We start from the raw sequence: 14,917 nt of genomic DNA, 5'->3' as shown, positions 1-14,917 counted from the left end.
CACGTTGCATTCCATTCTGAATTTTTACATATGCTTGAACGCGATGTTGTTATGTGTGTTTTTATGACCTTTTGCCGTTCCGTTTTTTTTTTCTTTTTTATTTATATTTGTTTTTTTTTTTTCTCTTGTTTCGTTTCCCTCGTTACAGTACGAACCGGTCTTCGATTCGGCTTCCAGCGTGCCGTACCTGAATCACATCATTCTGCACGAGTGCCAGGGCTCATCGCCGGAGCTGGAAATCATGTCCCGGGAGAACGGGCGACCTTGCTACCAGGCTGACCGATCGATACTGACGTGCAACTCGATCGTGGCTGCCTGGACGAGGGGTTCAGAGGTAAGCGTTTATTAGTACAGTTAGCTTTGATGTCGATTTCATTCGAAAATGTGTAAATTTATTCTTCAGTGGCAATATTTATTTTTTCCCTTGGCTATATTCCGCTCACCGTGAAGTATACACAGCAAATCGAACAAAATTTTTACTTACAAAATATTAGTAATATTTGACAGTGTGGTATTATCTAAATGGTAAGCCAAACAAGATGATGAACTTGAAAATAGTCCAATTATTCATTTGTTTTTAGCGTGGAATATTTTGTACTGAGTACTCTCCTAATAATGATTCTGAGCATAATTAAGAACTGTGTTATGACATGGTCTTTTTTTTATTGGAAGTATTTTTGGGTGACTTTATATTGAAGTTAGTTATTCTCATAGGGTCGTTAGGAGCCTTATTTATTTGGCCTTTTTGCAGACTAGAAGAAACTTTTTCGATGATTTCTAGATTCGCTCAATTTCGAATCGTTTTATTCTTTTTAATTTTTTAATGTGATGCTCCATAACTTAGTTTGAATATTTTTTCTGACCCGAAGTAACGTTTCGTTTGACTTCTACACTTAAGATAATCAATATTATTTATTTGTGAATCTCGGCATCTCTTCGGTATTTTTTATGTGTCTCGTCCTTGCTTACAGAGACGTTTTCTATTTGTATTTTAAATTGTTTTTTCATTTGAGGTTCTCTTGTTTTCCAACGGTCTTCAGAAGGTTAGAGCTTCATTTATAACTATTTTATTATTTTCTCATTTTGCTCTCTAAAAATATTATCGGACTTTTCCATGTTTTATTAAGGACACACATCTTTATTTAGCCTGTTTGACCTATTCGAATGTCTAGAAACATTTTCGGTGACTACCTAATAATAAACTGTTTCCATTTTTGCCCTTCTAAGCGTTTGGAAGCGTTCTACAGCTTATTTTGGAATCATTTTCTTACATGCCTATTTCAAGCTTTTAAAGATATTTTAGAGTGTTTCTAACTCTATTTTGGAATAATTTTTTTGTTATGCTTTCCTTTTTCGTCAGGATTTTTGGACGATTAGGAGTTTAATTTGGGAGTTTTTAGTATCCAAAAGCCAATATTTCACCGATTCCATGTTGAATTTGCAGTAATTTTCTCACACTTTTTTTTTTGACCTGAATAAATGTTTTTCGACACTTTAGAGTCTGATTTCGAATCGTTTTGTTATTTGGTTTTGAGAAGCGGTTTTGATTATTTTGTACCTAAAATTGAAATGATTTCCTCATTTGATTTTTTCTTGACGCTTCAAGAGAGATTTTACTTTGAGTTAATACCACAAAAGTTCAAAATAATGGTCGCAGTTGCCCAAATCTTAAAAAAAAAGAAAACTTCGAGTGCTATTATTATTTGATATCTGCCGGTCTTTAGAGGTTTCAGCGTTTTTGAGACTAGTTTAGTAAAAAAATAAATAACACCGAGATAAGATATTTTCAAATCACTTATTGCTAAATTGAGCATTTGCTGACTTCATTTTCCAATTTTCGATTTTTCTGAAGGGGGAAGTGTTAAAAAATGGAAATAAAATTTGTAACGCGCTCAACAAACCATGCTATGCTCTATCTTAAACACAATTTCTTGAGCAATTTTCCCAAGTTTTCAAAGAGATTTGAGCAATAGAATGATATTTGAAGCGATTTTAAATGCGCTTTTCACGGCACCATGAACTGAAAATTAAACTTTATACGCGATTATCTTGGAATGTTGTTCTTCGTAAAATAATTTTGTCATATATATGATTACCGGAAACTACTTAACCGATTTTGTTCATTATTACTTTTATTGTTCGTTATTTGAAGTCTTCAGTACATCAATGATGAAAAATTTCACCTTCAATTATCATATTAGAAAATTATAAATTTAATGTTACAAAAAAAAATTTTGCACATCTTTAAACAATGCAAAGTTTTCTCATTTTTTACAAGCAAAAATGTACATAACTCCAAAAATGAAGATTTGATTTTTTTTTTCTCAGATTTGCTTCATATTTTCTTATCAGATTATTTTAATATGAAACTCATAGAATGTTTCACGGCAATTTTATATACTAATGGTCATTCTGTGTTCTATGGTTAATGAGTATTGATTTTGTTTTTAATTCTTGTCATCCTGGTGTTTTTGTTTTTGCTTTCTCATTTTATTTTCCATTTTGTCCTTCTATTGAAATTGCTTAGAAAAACTTTAATTTTACAATTTACGGTTTATGAGTCTTCAAGTCCCCGTGGTTCTGTGGTTAGCGATGTCGGTCGTTTAGCTCTCCCACACGGTTGTGATATCGGGTTCGATTCCCGATCAGGTCGAGGATCTTTTCGAGCTGGAAATTCTCTCGACTCAGCACTGGGGCACGGTGTATCGTTGTACTTATCCTACACATGCAAAATGTGCCGAAAACAATATCGATAACGAATTCTCTCTACTAATCTAGTTGATCGAGACCGCATAAGCCTCCCAGGCTTGTGTGCGATATTGTTTTTTTTTTGTTGAGTCTTCAAATTTCAAATTTCGAATTTGAACAACTCAGTTTCACTTATTAAGTCGATAAACACTTCCTCGTAATTTGTAATTATACCTTGAGCCCCTCTAGTTATTTTTAAAGAAATCAAGAGGTTGTGTATGAGATACGACCGCAAGTTAACGTGAAATTACGACAGCCTGTCTAATATAATATATTACTTTCAAGAGGTGAGGGAATATTTTCGATTGGAATTAATCAATTTGATAGTCTGGAGAAATACATTAACCCTCTAGTGCCCAGTTCAGACACGCTTCAGTCGAACCTCCAAAAAGCTTAAATAAATACTTAAAAAATGTTGATAGAGATTCATAGTGATTTTACCGAGGTCCGGCACTAGAGGGTTAATTCTCTCTATTCTCTCTAATGTTATGACAATGAACTGTCTTATATCGATATTTTCATGTCACCAACTTTTATCCCATACTCCTACATCATTTTTTTGAAAATAATGTGGCGTCTCTAAAAAATTCAAAATGACATCTGAGATCGATTTATGGTTTCTTGATATCATCCCGGCCTCAGAAATAATAATATAAGGTGTTATTCAACCATATTTGACTGTTTCCCGGAAACCGAAAGTAACCATCTTGGATTTCAAAATTACACCTGAGCTGAATTTCTGACCACTGTCGTGCATCATCTCGATTACGGAAATATCCCTATTAGGTGATATTCGGCCAGTTTTTTTCCTGAAGCCGCAAATCAACAACTCCAACTGAAAAATGACGTCTGGGGATGATTTCCGGACTCTTAGCATCTTTGGTCATTTTATGCTGGACCCGAACCCGTAATCTCCGATGTCTCCGGCATGGTGTTTTGGCCAATTAAACTACTGGGAAGGTAGTTTCCTTCAAGACCAATATCTATCACCCTTCACCATTGTGTCTGATTCCAAACACGCTTCTCACACTATACGATACAATAGCGACTTACTTTATTTGCTGAAGAGAGTCGGATAGACGATTCAGTTAGTTGCGGACTTTCCACCGAAGCGCATCTAACGGAAGAGTTTCGTTAAGCTGGGAATACTTCATGAACTAATTACAATATTTTACATTTTATGTTTTAGTAAAGAAGGCAATGTGTGTAATTTTTTCGAGGATACATTTTTTACAGAAATCTGAGGTCACCATCTTGAACTTGGTGCCTATAAATGGTGTCTGGAGTCAAAGACGCTCACGAATCCAATGTGAGGAATCCTAGAGAATCTATGCGAATCGTATGTGCCATCCCGAGTTATTCTGGTTACAGAGATATCCAAGTTGGGGGTATGCGAACATTATAGGACGTCTTTTTGGCCTCTAGTTGTTATTACAGTTCCAAAAATACCCATTTTTGATGATATTTGGCCTGGTTTTCAATTCCTATTGGTAGAAATCTTTATTTTTTTAAAACAAGGCTCCACATTTCAAAATAATATAATAGTAAGAATCATAAAATCACAATTTTTCGCATCGTGGTAAACACTTACTTAATTTTTCAATTGGTTGCAAGATACACTGTACCAGAACAAACGGTTATAACAAACGGCTAGCATAAATATATCTGAACTTGATACCAAAGTAACCATAAGAACAGAATTAATTTAAATTATTTTATCATACTTTAGAATGTTTTAAATGAAAACTTCCTGAGTTGTCGATCAAGAAAATATATCAGGATTATAACATATCTTGGTTTTTTGATACGAATTACAAATATACTTATGCATTTTGGGAAAAGCCTATTTTGATGCAAAACACAGTTTAAAATAAAACGATTGAAGAAAAATCTGTAATAATATTTCAGCATATTTATAACAAAGTTTTAAGAATCATTCTAACCAATTTTGATCTTTTTCTGCCGAAAATCTAACAAAAGTGGCTATTATTAGCAATAATCAGTAAATAGGTTTATAAATATTTTGATATTTTAACTATTAACAAGACCAAGTTAAAAACACAAGTTGATGCAAAACTGTTCGTACGTAACTAAATATCAAGATATGTTATAATCCTAATAATTTGGCTCCTATATCAGAGATTGTCCGTAAGACGTAGTTTAATATAAAAAAATATAATAACAACAAAAGACTGTACCGTAAAATCTATAAAAGTATGGCTTTTAGGTCTTACCGGTGGATCAAAACGCTACTTTGTGTTATGCCTGACGTTTCGACCTTTGGACCCGGCCTTCCTTATGGTATATAAGTTATACCGTTTTTTTTTGTTCAGCGCTTCGAGACTAAAAACCGTATTATCTCAATGGAAAAAAAATCGAATTACAGTACATAATTCGTATGGAACAGGAAATTTGAAATCAATACCCACACAGTAAAAAAATCTGAATATCACAAGTGACGTAAAATATTTCCTCATTTAAATTTCAGTTCTTCCTGACGTTAACCACAACTTTGGTTGAAAATAATGTGAAATATCATTTAAATTTTCATTGTTTCTGACTTAAATCACGAAAATTATGCGTAATATTATTTAAACTTGCGTGGAATATTCGAATAAATACAATGCAGCATATAATAAAATGTTTTCTGGAATCTTCTATCATCCTCAACATAATTTCCGACTTTTTTTCAAATCTTCCCCATCGGAAAAATTTCAATACACTTACGCTTTAATTCGTGGCAAAATTGTGCTTGAATACTCCATGATATAAATATCATGAGTCTTGGGTTTTTTTTTCATTCTGGTTCTCCGTCAGCGCCATATTTTTATGCAATTTATCTCAATCGCGAGATCATCTGTTTTTTTGTTTCAATCACTGTGAATATTTTACAGCAAATTCATATACACTAGAGTAGTTTTTCATCTGAGGGATGTACAGAACGTGAAAACAATGTTATTTATTTGGCCTTTTTGCAGACTAGAAGAAACTTTTTCGATGATTTCTAGATTCGCTCAATTTCGAATCGTTTTATTCTTTTTAATTTTTTTATGTGATGCTCCATAACTTAGTTTGAATATTTTTTCTGACCCGAAGTAACGTTTCGTTTGACTTCTACACTTAAGATAATCAATATTATTTATTTGTGAATCTCGGCATCTCTTCGGTAATTTTTATGTGTCTCGTCCTTGCTTACAGAGACGTTTTCTATTTGTATTTTAAATTGTTTTTTCATTTGAGGTTCTCTTGTTTTCCAACGGTCTTCAGAAGGTTAGAGCTTCATTTATAACTATTTTATTATTTTCTCATTTTGCTCTCTAAAAATATTATCGGACTTTTCCATGTTTTATTAAGGACACACATCTTTATTTAGCCTGTTTGACCTATTCGAATGTCTAGAAACATTTTCGGTGACTACCTAATAATAAACTGTTTCCATTTTTGCCCTTCTAAGCGTTTGGAAGCGTTCTACAGCTTATTTTGGAATCATTTTCTTACATGCCTATTTCAAGCTTTTAAAGATATTTTAGAGTGTTTCTAACTCTATTTTGGAATAATTTTTTGTTATGCTTTCCTTTTTCGTCAGGATTTTTGGACGATTAGGAGTTTAATTTGGGAGTTTTTAGTATCCAAAAGCCAATATTTCACCGATTCCATGTTGAATTTGCAGTAATTTTCTCACACTTTTTTTTTTGACCTGAATAAATGTTTTTCGACACTTTAGAGTCTGATTTCGAATCGTTTTGTTATTTGGTTTTGAGAAGCGGTTTTGATTATTTTGTACCTAAAATTGAAATGATTTCCTCATTTGATTTTTTCTTGACGCTTCAAGAGAGATTTTACTTTGAGTTAATACCACAAAAGTTCAAAATAATGGTCGCAGTTGCCCAAATCTTAAAAAAAAAGAAAACTTCGAGTGCTATTATTATTTGATATCTGCCGGTCTTTAGAGGTTTCAGCGTTTTTGAGACTAGTTTAGTAAAAAAATAAATAACACCGAGATAAGATATTTTCAAATCACTTATTGCTAAATTGAGCATTTGCTGACTTCATTTTCCAATTTTCGATTTTTCTGAAGGGGGAAGTGTTAAAAAATGGAAATAAAATTTGTAACGCGCTCAACAAACCATGCTATGCTCTATCTTAAACACAATTTCTTGAGCAATTTTCCCAAGTTTTCAAAGAGATTTGAGCAATAGAATGATATTTGAAGCGATTTTAAATGCGCTTTTCACGGCACCATGAACTGAAAATTAAACTTTATACGCGATTATCTTGGAATGTTGTTCTTCGTAAAATAATTTTGTCATATATATGATTACCGGAAACTACTTAACCGATTTTGTTCATTATTACTTTTATTGTTCGTTATTTGAAGTCTTCAGTACATCAATGATGAAAAATTTCACCTTCAATCATCATATTAGAAAATTATAAATTTAATGTTACAAAAAAAAATTTTGCACATCTTTAAACAATGCAAAGTTTTCTCATTTTTTACAAGCAAAAATGTACATAACTCCAAAAATGAAGATTTGATTTTTTTTTTTCTCAGATTTGCTTCATATTTTCTTATCAGATTATTTTAATATGAAACTCATAGAATGTTTCACGGCAATTTTATATACTAATGGTCATTCTGTGTTCTATGGTTAATGAGTATTGATTTTGTTTTTAATTCTTGTCATCCTGGTGTTTTTGTTTTTGCTTTCTCATTTTATTTTCCATTTTGTCCTTCTATTGAAATTGCTTAGAAAAACTTTAATTTTACAATTTACGGTTTATGAGTCTTCAAGTCCCCGTGGTTCTGTGGTTAGCGATGTCGGTCGTTTAGCTCTCCCACACGGTTGTGATATCGGGTTCGATTCCCGATCAGGTCGAGGATCTTTTGGAGCTGGAAATTCTCTCGACTCAGCACTGGGGCACGGTGTATCGTTGTACTTATCCTACACATGCAAAATGTGCCGAAAACAATATCGATAACGAATTCTCTCTACTAATCTAGTTGATCGAGACCGCATAAGCCTCCCAAGCTTGTGTGCGATATTGTTTTTTTTTTTGTTGAGTCTTCAAATTTCAAATTTCGAATTTGAACAACTCAGTTTCACTTATTAAGTCGATAAACACTTCCTCGTAATTTGTAATTATACCTTGAGCCCCTCTAGTTATTTTTAAAGAAATCAAGAGGTTGTGTATGAGATACGACCGCAAGTTAACGTGAAATTACGACAGCCTGTCTAATATAATATATTACTTTCAAGAGGTGAGGGAATATTTTCGATTGGAATTAATCAATTTGATAGTCTGGAGAAATACATTAACCCTCTAGTGCCCAGTTCAGACACGCTTCAGTCGAACCTCCAAAAAGCTTAAATAAATACTTAAAAAATGTTGATAGAGATTCATAGTGATTTTACCGAGGTCCGGCACTAGAGGGTTAATTCTCTCTATTCTCTCTAATGTTATGACAATGAACTGTCTTATATCGATATTTTCATGTCACCAACTTTTATCCCATACTCCTACATCATTTTTTTGAAAATAATGTGGCGTCTCTAAAAAATTCAAAATGACATCTGAGATCGATTTATGGTTTCTTGATATCATCCCGGCCTCAGAAATAATAATATAAGGTGTTATTCAACCATATTTGACTGTTTCCCGGAAACCGAAAGTAACCATCTTGGATTTCAAAATTACACCTGAGCTGAATTTCTGACCACTGTCGTGCATCATCTCGATTACGGAAATATCCCTATTAGGTGATATTCGGCCAGTTTTTTTCCTGAAGCCGCAAATCAACAACTCCAACTGAAAAATGACGTCTGGGGATGATTTCCGGACTCTTAGCATCTTTGGTCATTTTATGCTGGACCCGAACCCGTAATCTCCGATGTCTCCGGCATGGTGTTTTGGCCAATTAAACTACTGGGAAGGTAGTTTCCTTCAAGACCAATATCTATCACCCTTCACCATTGTGTCTGATTCCAAACACGCTTCTCACACTATACGATACAATAGCGACTTACTTTATTTGCTGAAGAGAGTCGGATAGACGATTCAGTTAGTTGCGGACTTTCCACCGAAGCGCATCTAACGGAAGAGTTTCGTTAAGCTGGGAATACTTCATGAACTAATTACAATATTTTACATTTTATGTTTTAGTAAAGAAGGCAATGTGTGTAATTTTTTCGAGGATACATTTTTTACAGAAATCTGAGGTCACCATCTTGAACTTGGTGCCTATAAATGGTGTCTGGAGTCAAAGACGCTCACGAATCCAATGTGAGGAATCCTAGAGAATCTATGCGAATCGTATGTGCCATCCCGAGTTATTCTGGTTACAGAGATATCCAAGTTGGGGGTATGCGAACATTATAGGACGTCTTTTTGGCCTCTAGTTGTTATTACAGTTCCAAAAATACCCATTTTTGATGATATTTGGCCTGGTTTTCAATTCCTATTGGTAGAAATCTTTATTTTTTTAAAACAAGGCTCCACATTTCAAAATAATATAATAGTAAGAATCATAAAATCACAATTTTTCGCATCGTGGTAAACACTTACTTAATTTTTCAATTGGTTGCAAGATACACTGTACCAGAACAAACGGTTATAACAAACGGCTAGCATAAATATATCTGAACTTGATACCAAAGTAACCATAAGAACAGAATTAATTTAAATTATTTTATCATACTTTAGAATGTTTTAAATGAAAACTTCCTGAGTTGTCGATCAAGAAAATATATCAGGATTATAACATATCTTGGTTTTTTGATACGAATTACAAATATACTTATGCATTTTGGGAAAAGCCTATTTTGATGCAAAACACAGTTTAAAATAAAACGATTGAAGAAAAATCTGTAATAATATTTCAGCATATTTATAACAAAGTTTTAAGAATCATTCTAACCAATTTTGATCTTTTTCTGCCGAAAATCTAACAAAAGTGGCTATTATTAGCAATAATCAGTAAATAGGTTTATAAATATTTTGATATTTTAACTATTAACAAGACCAAGTTAAAAACACAAGTTGATGCAAAACTGTTCGTACGTAACTAAATATCAAGATATGTTATAATCCTAATAATTTGGCTCCTATATCAGAGATTGTCCGTAAGACGTAGTTTAATATAAAAAAATATAATAACAACAAAAGACTGTACCGTAAAATCTATAAAAGTATGGCTTTTAGGTCTTACCGGTGGATCAAAACGCTACTTTGTGTTATGCCTGACGTTTCGACCTTTGGACCCGGCCTTCCTTATGGTATATAAGTTATACCGTTTTTTTTTTGTTCAGCGCTTCGAGACTAAAAACCGTATTATCTCAATGGAAAAAAAATCGAATTACAGTACATAATTCGTATGGAACAGGAAATTTGAAATCAATACCCACACAGTAAAAAAATCTGAATATCACAAGTGACGTAAAATATTTCCTCATTTAAATTTCAGTTCTTCCTGACGTTAACCACAACTTTGGTTGAAAATAATGTGAAATATCATTTAAATTTTCATTGTTTCTGACTTAAATCACGAAAATTATGCGTAATATTATTTAAACTTGCGTGGAATATTCGAATAAATACAATGCAGCATATAATAAAATGTTTTCTGGAATCTTCTATCATCCTCAACATAATTTCCGACTTTTTTTCAAATCTTCCCCATCGGAAAAATTTCAATACACTTACGCTTTAATTCGTGGCAAAATTGTGCTTGAATACTCCATGATATAAATATCATGAGTCTTGGGTTTTTTTTTCATTCTGGTTCTCCGTCAGCGCCATATTTTTATGCAATTTATCTCAATCGCGAGATCATCTGTTTTTTTGTTTCAATCACTGTGAATATTTTACAGCAAATTCATATACACTAGAGTAGTTTTTCATCTGAGGGATGTACAGAACGTGAAAACATGTGAAAACGGCGGTAATTTTGAAATTTGCATAAAATAATTGAAGAGGACAACAAGGTTAACCTAGAAATACGACAGCTTGTCTTATGTCAATATATTTTTTTTTTTGTAATCAGTTTGGGAGTACACTCGATTGTGGTTAATCAATTGAATGGTGTGAAGCGGTGAGTTTCAGTAATAGAAGCGGTAATTTTGGATTGCCATTTACCGATGACACAAGATGATTATAATTCTCTTGTTTTTCTCCGCTCTGCACACTCTGCAAGCAAACAAACAAGACATAACGATCACACAAGCTTCCAGAATTTACAGTTTTAAGCGGTGGCTAAAAGCAAACGCGATGCGACAGATCCGAATAAAATTAATAACACGTCTTGACATGTCCAACAATGGTGTGTAGTGTCGCGGTCCGCTGGTTGGTCCGCCTGCTGTTGAACGCTGCAATCGAATAAATCACCTGTTCAGTCTTGCTGTGCTAAAATGAGCTGCTGCTCTACCGGCTGCGAGTCGAGCCAGTTTCCAGTAAGAGTCAACCGTTCTTTTACTGCAGAGCAGTTCCACAAAAAATGTCCCAGTAGTATTTTTTTTAAATTGTCATTTTTGATTCAGCTGAAACTTTGCATAGACGTTTCTATAGGCAAAAGATGATTTTTTTTTTTCAAAAAATCATAACTTTTTATACTTGGTTTCTCCATGATCGGTCCGATTGCATTGTTTAGCTAATTTATTGTAAATTTTATTAAAAAAATTAAATTTAAAAAAATGAACTTTTTTAGATAATTAATTTTTAATTTATCTTAAAAAAGAATTTTTTCTGAGTGTATATTTTTTTCAGAAAGACAAATTTATATCTACAAATTTGCCTAAGACGTCACACCGACCAAACAAACCGTTTTGGTCCTAAAAATATTTGTAATCATCAATACCTTCCCAAAATAGCATTTTTCAATAGCTTCTCAAAAATGAGTCGTGCTCCAAAATATTAAACCAATAGCACAAAATGGCATCTTTAGCCTATAGAAACGTCTATGCAAAGTTTCAGTCGAATCAAAAATGGTCGATTAAATTGGTTGCCCGTTTTTTTGTGGAATTGCTCTGCAGTAGTCGGTTCTACAATGAAGACTGAATTTCTGCACGCTTGAATTCTCAGTAGGTGTGTAAAAGAAAAGCCTTGGTTCTACATTCCGATTCGGAACCTGACCTTCTGTTTATTCATACACAGACTTCGCTGCCGACTGTTTAGTGTACAGAAGAATTGCAGAGTTAGCGCTACGATCCTACTAACAGTAACGGTTTCTCCCGAGCCGAGACTCGAACCTACGACGACTGGTTTGTTAGGCCAGCATCGTACCTCGAGACCAGCTGGGAGGCGGTGTGTATTTGTGGAATAAAATAAGACTAATTAATTCGGCTCTGCTGAGAAAAGGCCTTATTTCAGCTCTAATTGGTAGAAACATGCGTCCAACAAGGCTCTACATAGTACAACAGTTAGCATCACAAAGTCATAACTTTCCGCATTTTTGATGGACGCATAGCTGACTTTTCAATCGATTGCTGTAAGGATGAAGAAAACCCGTTGAAAACTGACCGAGTTTGAAGCATTTGAAAGTTTTGAATTTTTGTAACACTCTCGATGTTTTAGGTTTTTTTCAATTTGTACCCATGAAATTGTTGCCGTAAGACGTAATTCTACGTCAAAATCTAAAATCCGCGTGAAGAAACATAACTTGAAGAATGATTTTTATGATGTCTGCTAATTTTTTTACGAAAAGGAAAAGAAGGGTGCCAATTTTTTTTTGCGAATCCAGATGAAGCTAAACTAAATATTAAACGGTCAGGTAAAATTGATAAATCTTCAACTGTTTTTTGCTAAATCAAACCATACTTTGAATAACCATTAAGAAATAACAGTTTAAAGAAAACACAAAATCATGCCGCTTAAAAGCAATTTATTCCGAAAATTCGCGTGGAAAAAACAGTCTAAATTTTAAAATTGGCGTAAAACGACATTAGTGCTCGCTTCGTTTTGCTCATCTTGATTTAAGAGGAAGAAACAATTTTCTCTTCTCTTAACAACTGTGAGCTAACATTCAATGCGCATTAAACCTTCTGCTGTAGAGACAGAGCGCAGAGTAATAGTTTCTCTGGCGAAAAAACGCTTTTGATTTGAAATAACAGAAGCTCAGTGAAACTCTTGTAAATACCTTACCCGCACACGCAATATAAATAAAATATATTGCTCAGCGGCCATCTGAGAATTGCGTTGCTGTTCTCATCGCTCTGGGGCTCAATTGACAGGTTATAGTGACGTTTTGACCCGTCGCTTTCAGCTGAAAAGCTTCTGTATTATTTTTAAGCACTTCGTGAGTCACATGACACCCAGTCGAAAGCTCTTGCTGTGATTCTGACAACTGAAGGGCTTGAAATTGATACAAACGCTTTTCAATTGAAAGCGGAGATTATCACCATCACTCTCACATGGCGATTCTCAATTGAAAATGACAATGAGCGCTGACGGAGACAGAAGGCTCACATACAGTATCTCAAGCATATATATGGAGGAAATATTGATCGGAACTTGCGTGACGTATTTATTGGATGCCATTTCCGTTCTAATTACGGCTTGCGGTATTAGAAAACTACCATCAAACGACGCGATGCGGTGCTAATTTCAATTGAGACGCTGAATGAAAGGTAAGAGTCTCACTCTCCGTCACTCTCTCCGTCGATTGAAACAGTGATTGGTTTCATTTGAAACGATCCGATGAACAACAGACGGGAAAGAGAGAAAGAATTGATTCGTTGACAGTAGCCGAAAGGAATCAAGTGAAAATGAAACTTTTCGAATCGAAATGACAGCGCGAGTATATCAGTTTCAGTGTTTTGTTTCGAAAATGTAGAGCCCTGCTCTGGGGTGCGGCAAAAACAGTATGAAATAGAATGTTCTGCAGAATACGCACCTATGGTGAACTTTGAATCTTTCTATAATATCAAATTAAAATCTATATGGATGTGGCTTCAATTTGAACCTTCGATCTACTTCTCTTTTAGTAACTGACAATCTAACGAAAACTGCTCCATTTTAAACTGAGAGAGAAAACAAATGTTTACCCCTCGCACGCGATGATAGACCATTTTACGAGACGTTTATGAACTGAATTCATGAATGAAATTTTGACAGAAAGCACGGAATCGCTGACATAACGCACGGAAAAGCATCATCAACATCACCAGGATCCGTGATACCTGTCAGTTCGTAAAATAGTCTGTAGTGAAATACTTACCGACTAAATCTAGTTCTCCAAGGCGTTTGACAGGTAGAGCAGGGAATGTGAGCAAAAATCAAGAGAATGGATGAAATCTGGTTTTGATTGCCGTAAATATTTGACAGCAAATTTTGGACACTTAGGTTGTTTTTCACGCGGGGGATATACAGCGCGTAAAAACGCATAAGAAAATCGTGGTAATTTTTGAAATTTGCCTAAAAAATCTAGAATCCACTTAGAAAAACTTCACCTGCCGCATGATGTTAAAAATGCCTGCTAATTGCTTAAGAAAAGACTAAAGAAACCAATTTCTAATAATAATAAACAACCAAATTCCTTTCTAATATTTTTTTGGTAACTCATAAATCAATTATGATAACGCTAATCGGAAAGACTAAGAATGAATTGTATTTTACCATTATATATATTTTTCCAGAAACCAGAAGCCACCATTGAGATACATTCAAAATTGCATATGAGGCCAATTTCGGGTTCTTGAAATTTTTGTGATACCAGAAATATCCATATTGGGGATGATATTTGATTACTTCAGACTGTTTTATAGAAGTCAGGTTGTTTTTTAGAAGTATTCAATTTGAATTTCAAAATGGGATTCTAGAATTAATTTCTGACTCCAGGAATCGCCCTCTGCGGATGGTATCTGGCCGTTTTCGGAAATTAGTAGCTGTCAGCGTTGATTAAAATTGGGACAGGAGTTAATTCCCGACCTCTGAGCATTGTTGCAATTTCGGAAATATTCCTATTGGGTAGTATTTAAGCTCATTTTAGGCTGTATTCTGAAACTGAATGTCGCCATTTTAGAATTAAAAATGAAATCTGAGAACGGAATCTGGTTTCTGGTCTACAGTTGTTAAATGAAATTTGGCCATTCTACAGTCAAATATACCTTAGAAACAAAAGGACCAAAATCAACCGCGTTACGGAAGTTCATATTTATACAAAAGAAGATGATAA

The 14,917-nt window shown here is 34.0% G+C and overlaps 1 protein-coding gene across 2 annotated transcripts in view; it reads left to right on the top strand.

Moving 5' to 3' along the window:
• The window catches only part of LOC129720822 (MOXD1 homolog 2-like), a 429,441-nt gene that overhangs the window by 394,026 nt on the left and 20,498 nt on the right, over positions 1 to 14,917 (top strand). For both annotated transcript variants that reach the window (XM_055672629.1, XM_055672630.1), the window contains one exon: positions 149 to 334. In XM_055672629.1, the coding sequence (XP_055528604.1) occupies positions 149 to 334 (186 nt within the window). The remainder of the gene's footprint in view (positions 1 to 148; positions 335 to 14,917) is intronic.

This window comes from Wyeomyia smithii, chromosome 2, assembly GCF_029784165.1.
Source record: "Wyeomyia smithii strain HCP4-BCI-WySm-NY-G18 chromosome 2, ASM2978416v1, whole genome shotgun sequence".
In the NCBI taxonomy this organism is placed as follows: Eukaryota; Metazoa; Arthropoda; class Insecta; order Diptera; family Culicidae; genus Wyeomyia; species Wyeomyia smithii.
This window is presented reverse-complemented; position numbering and strand designations above follow the sequence as displayed.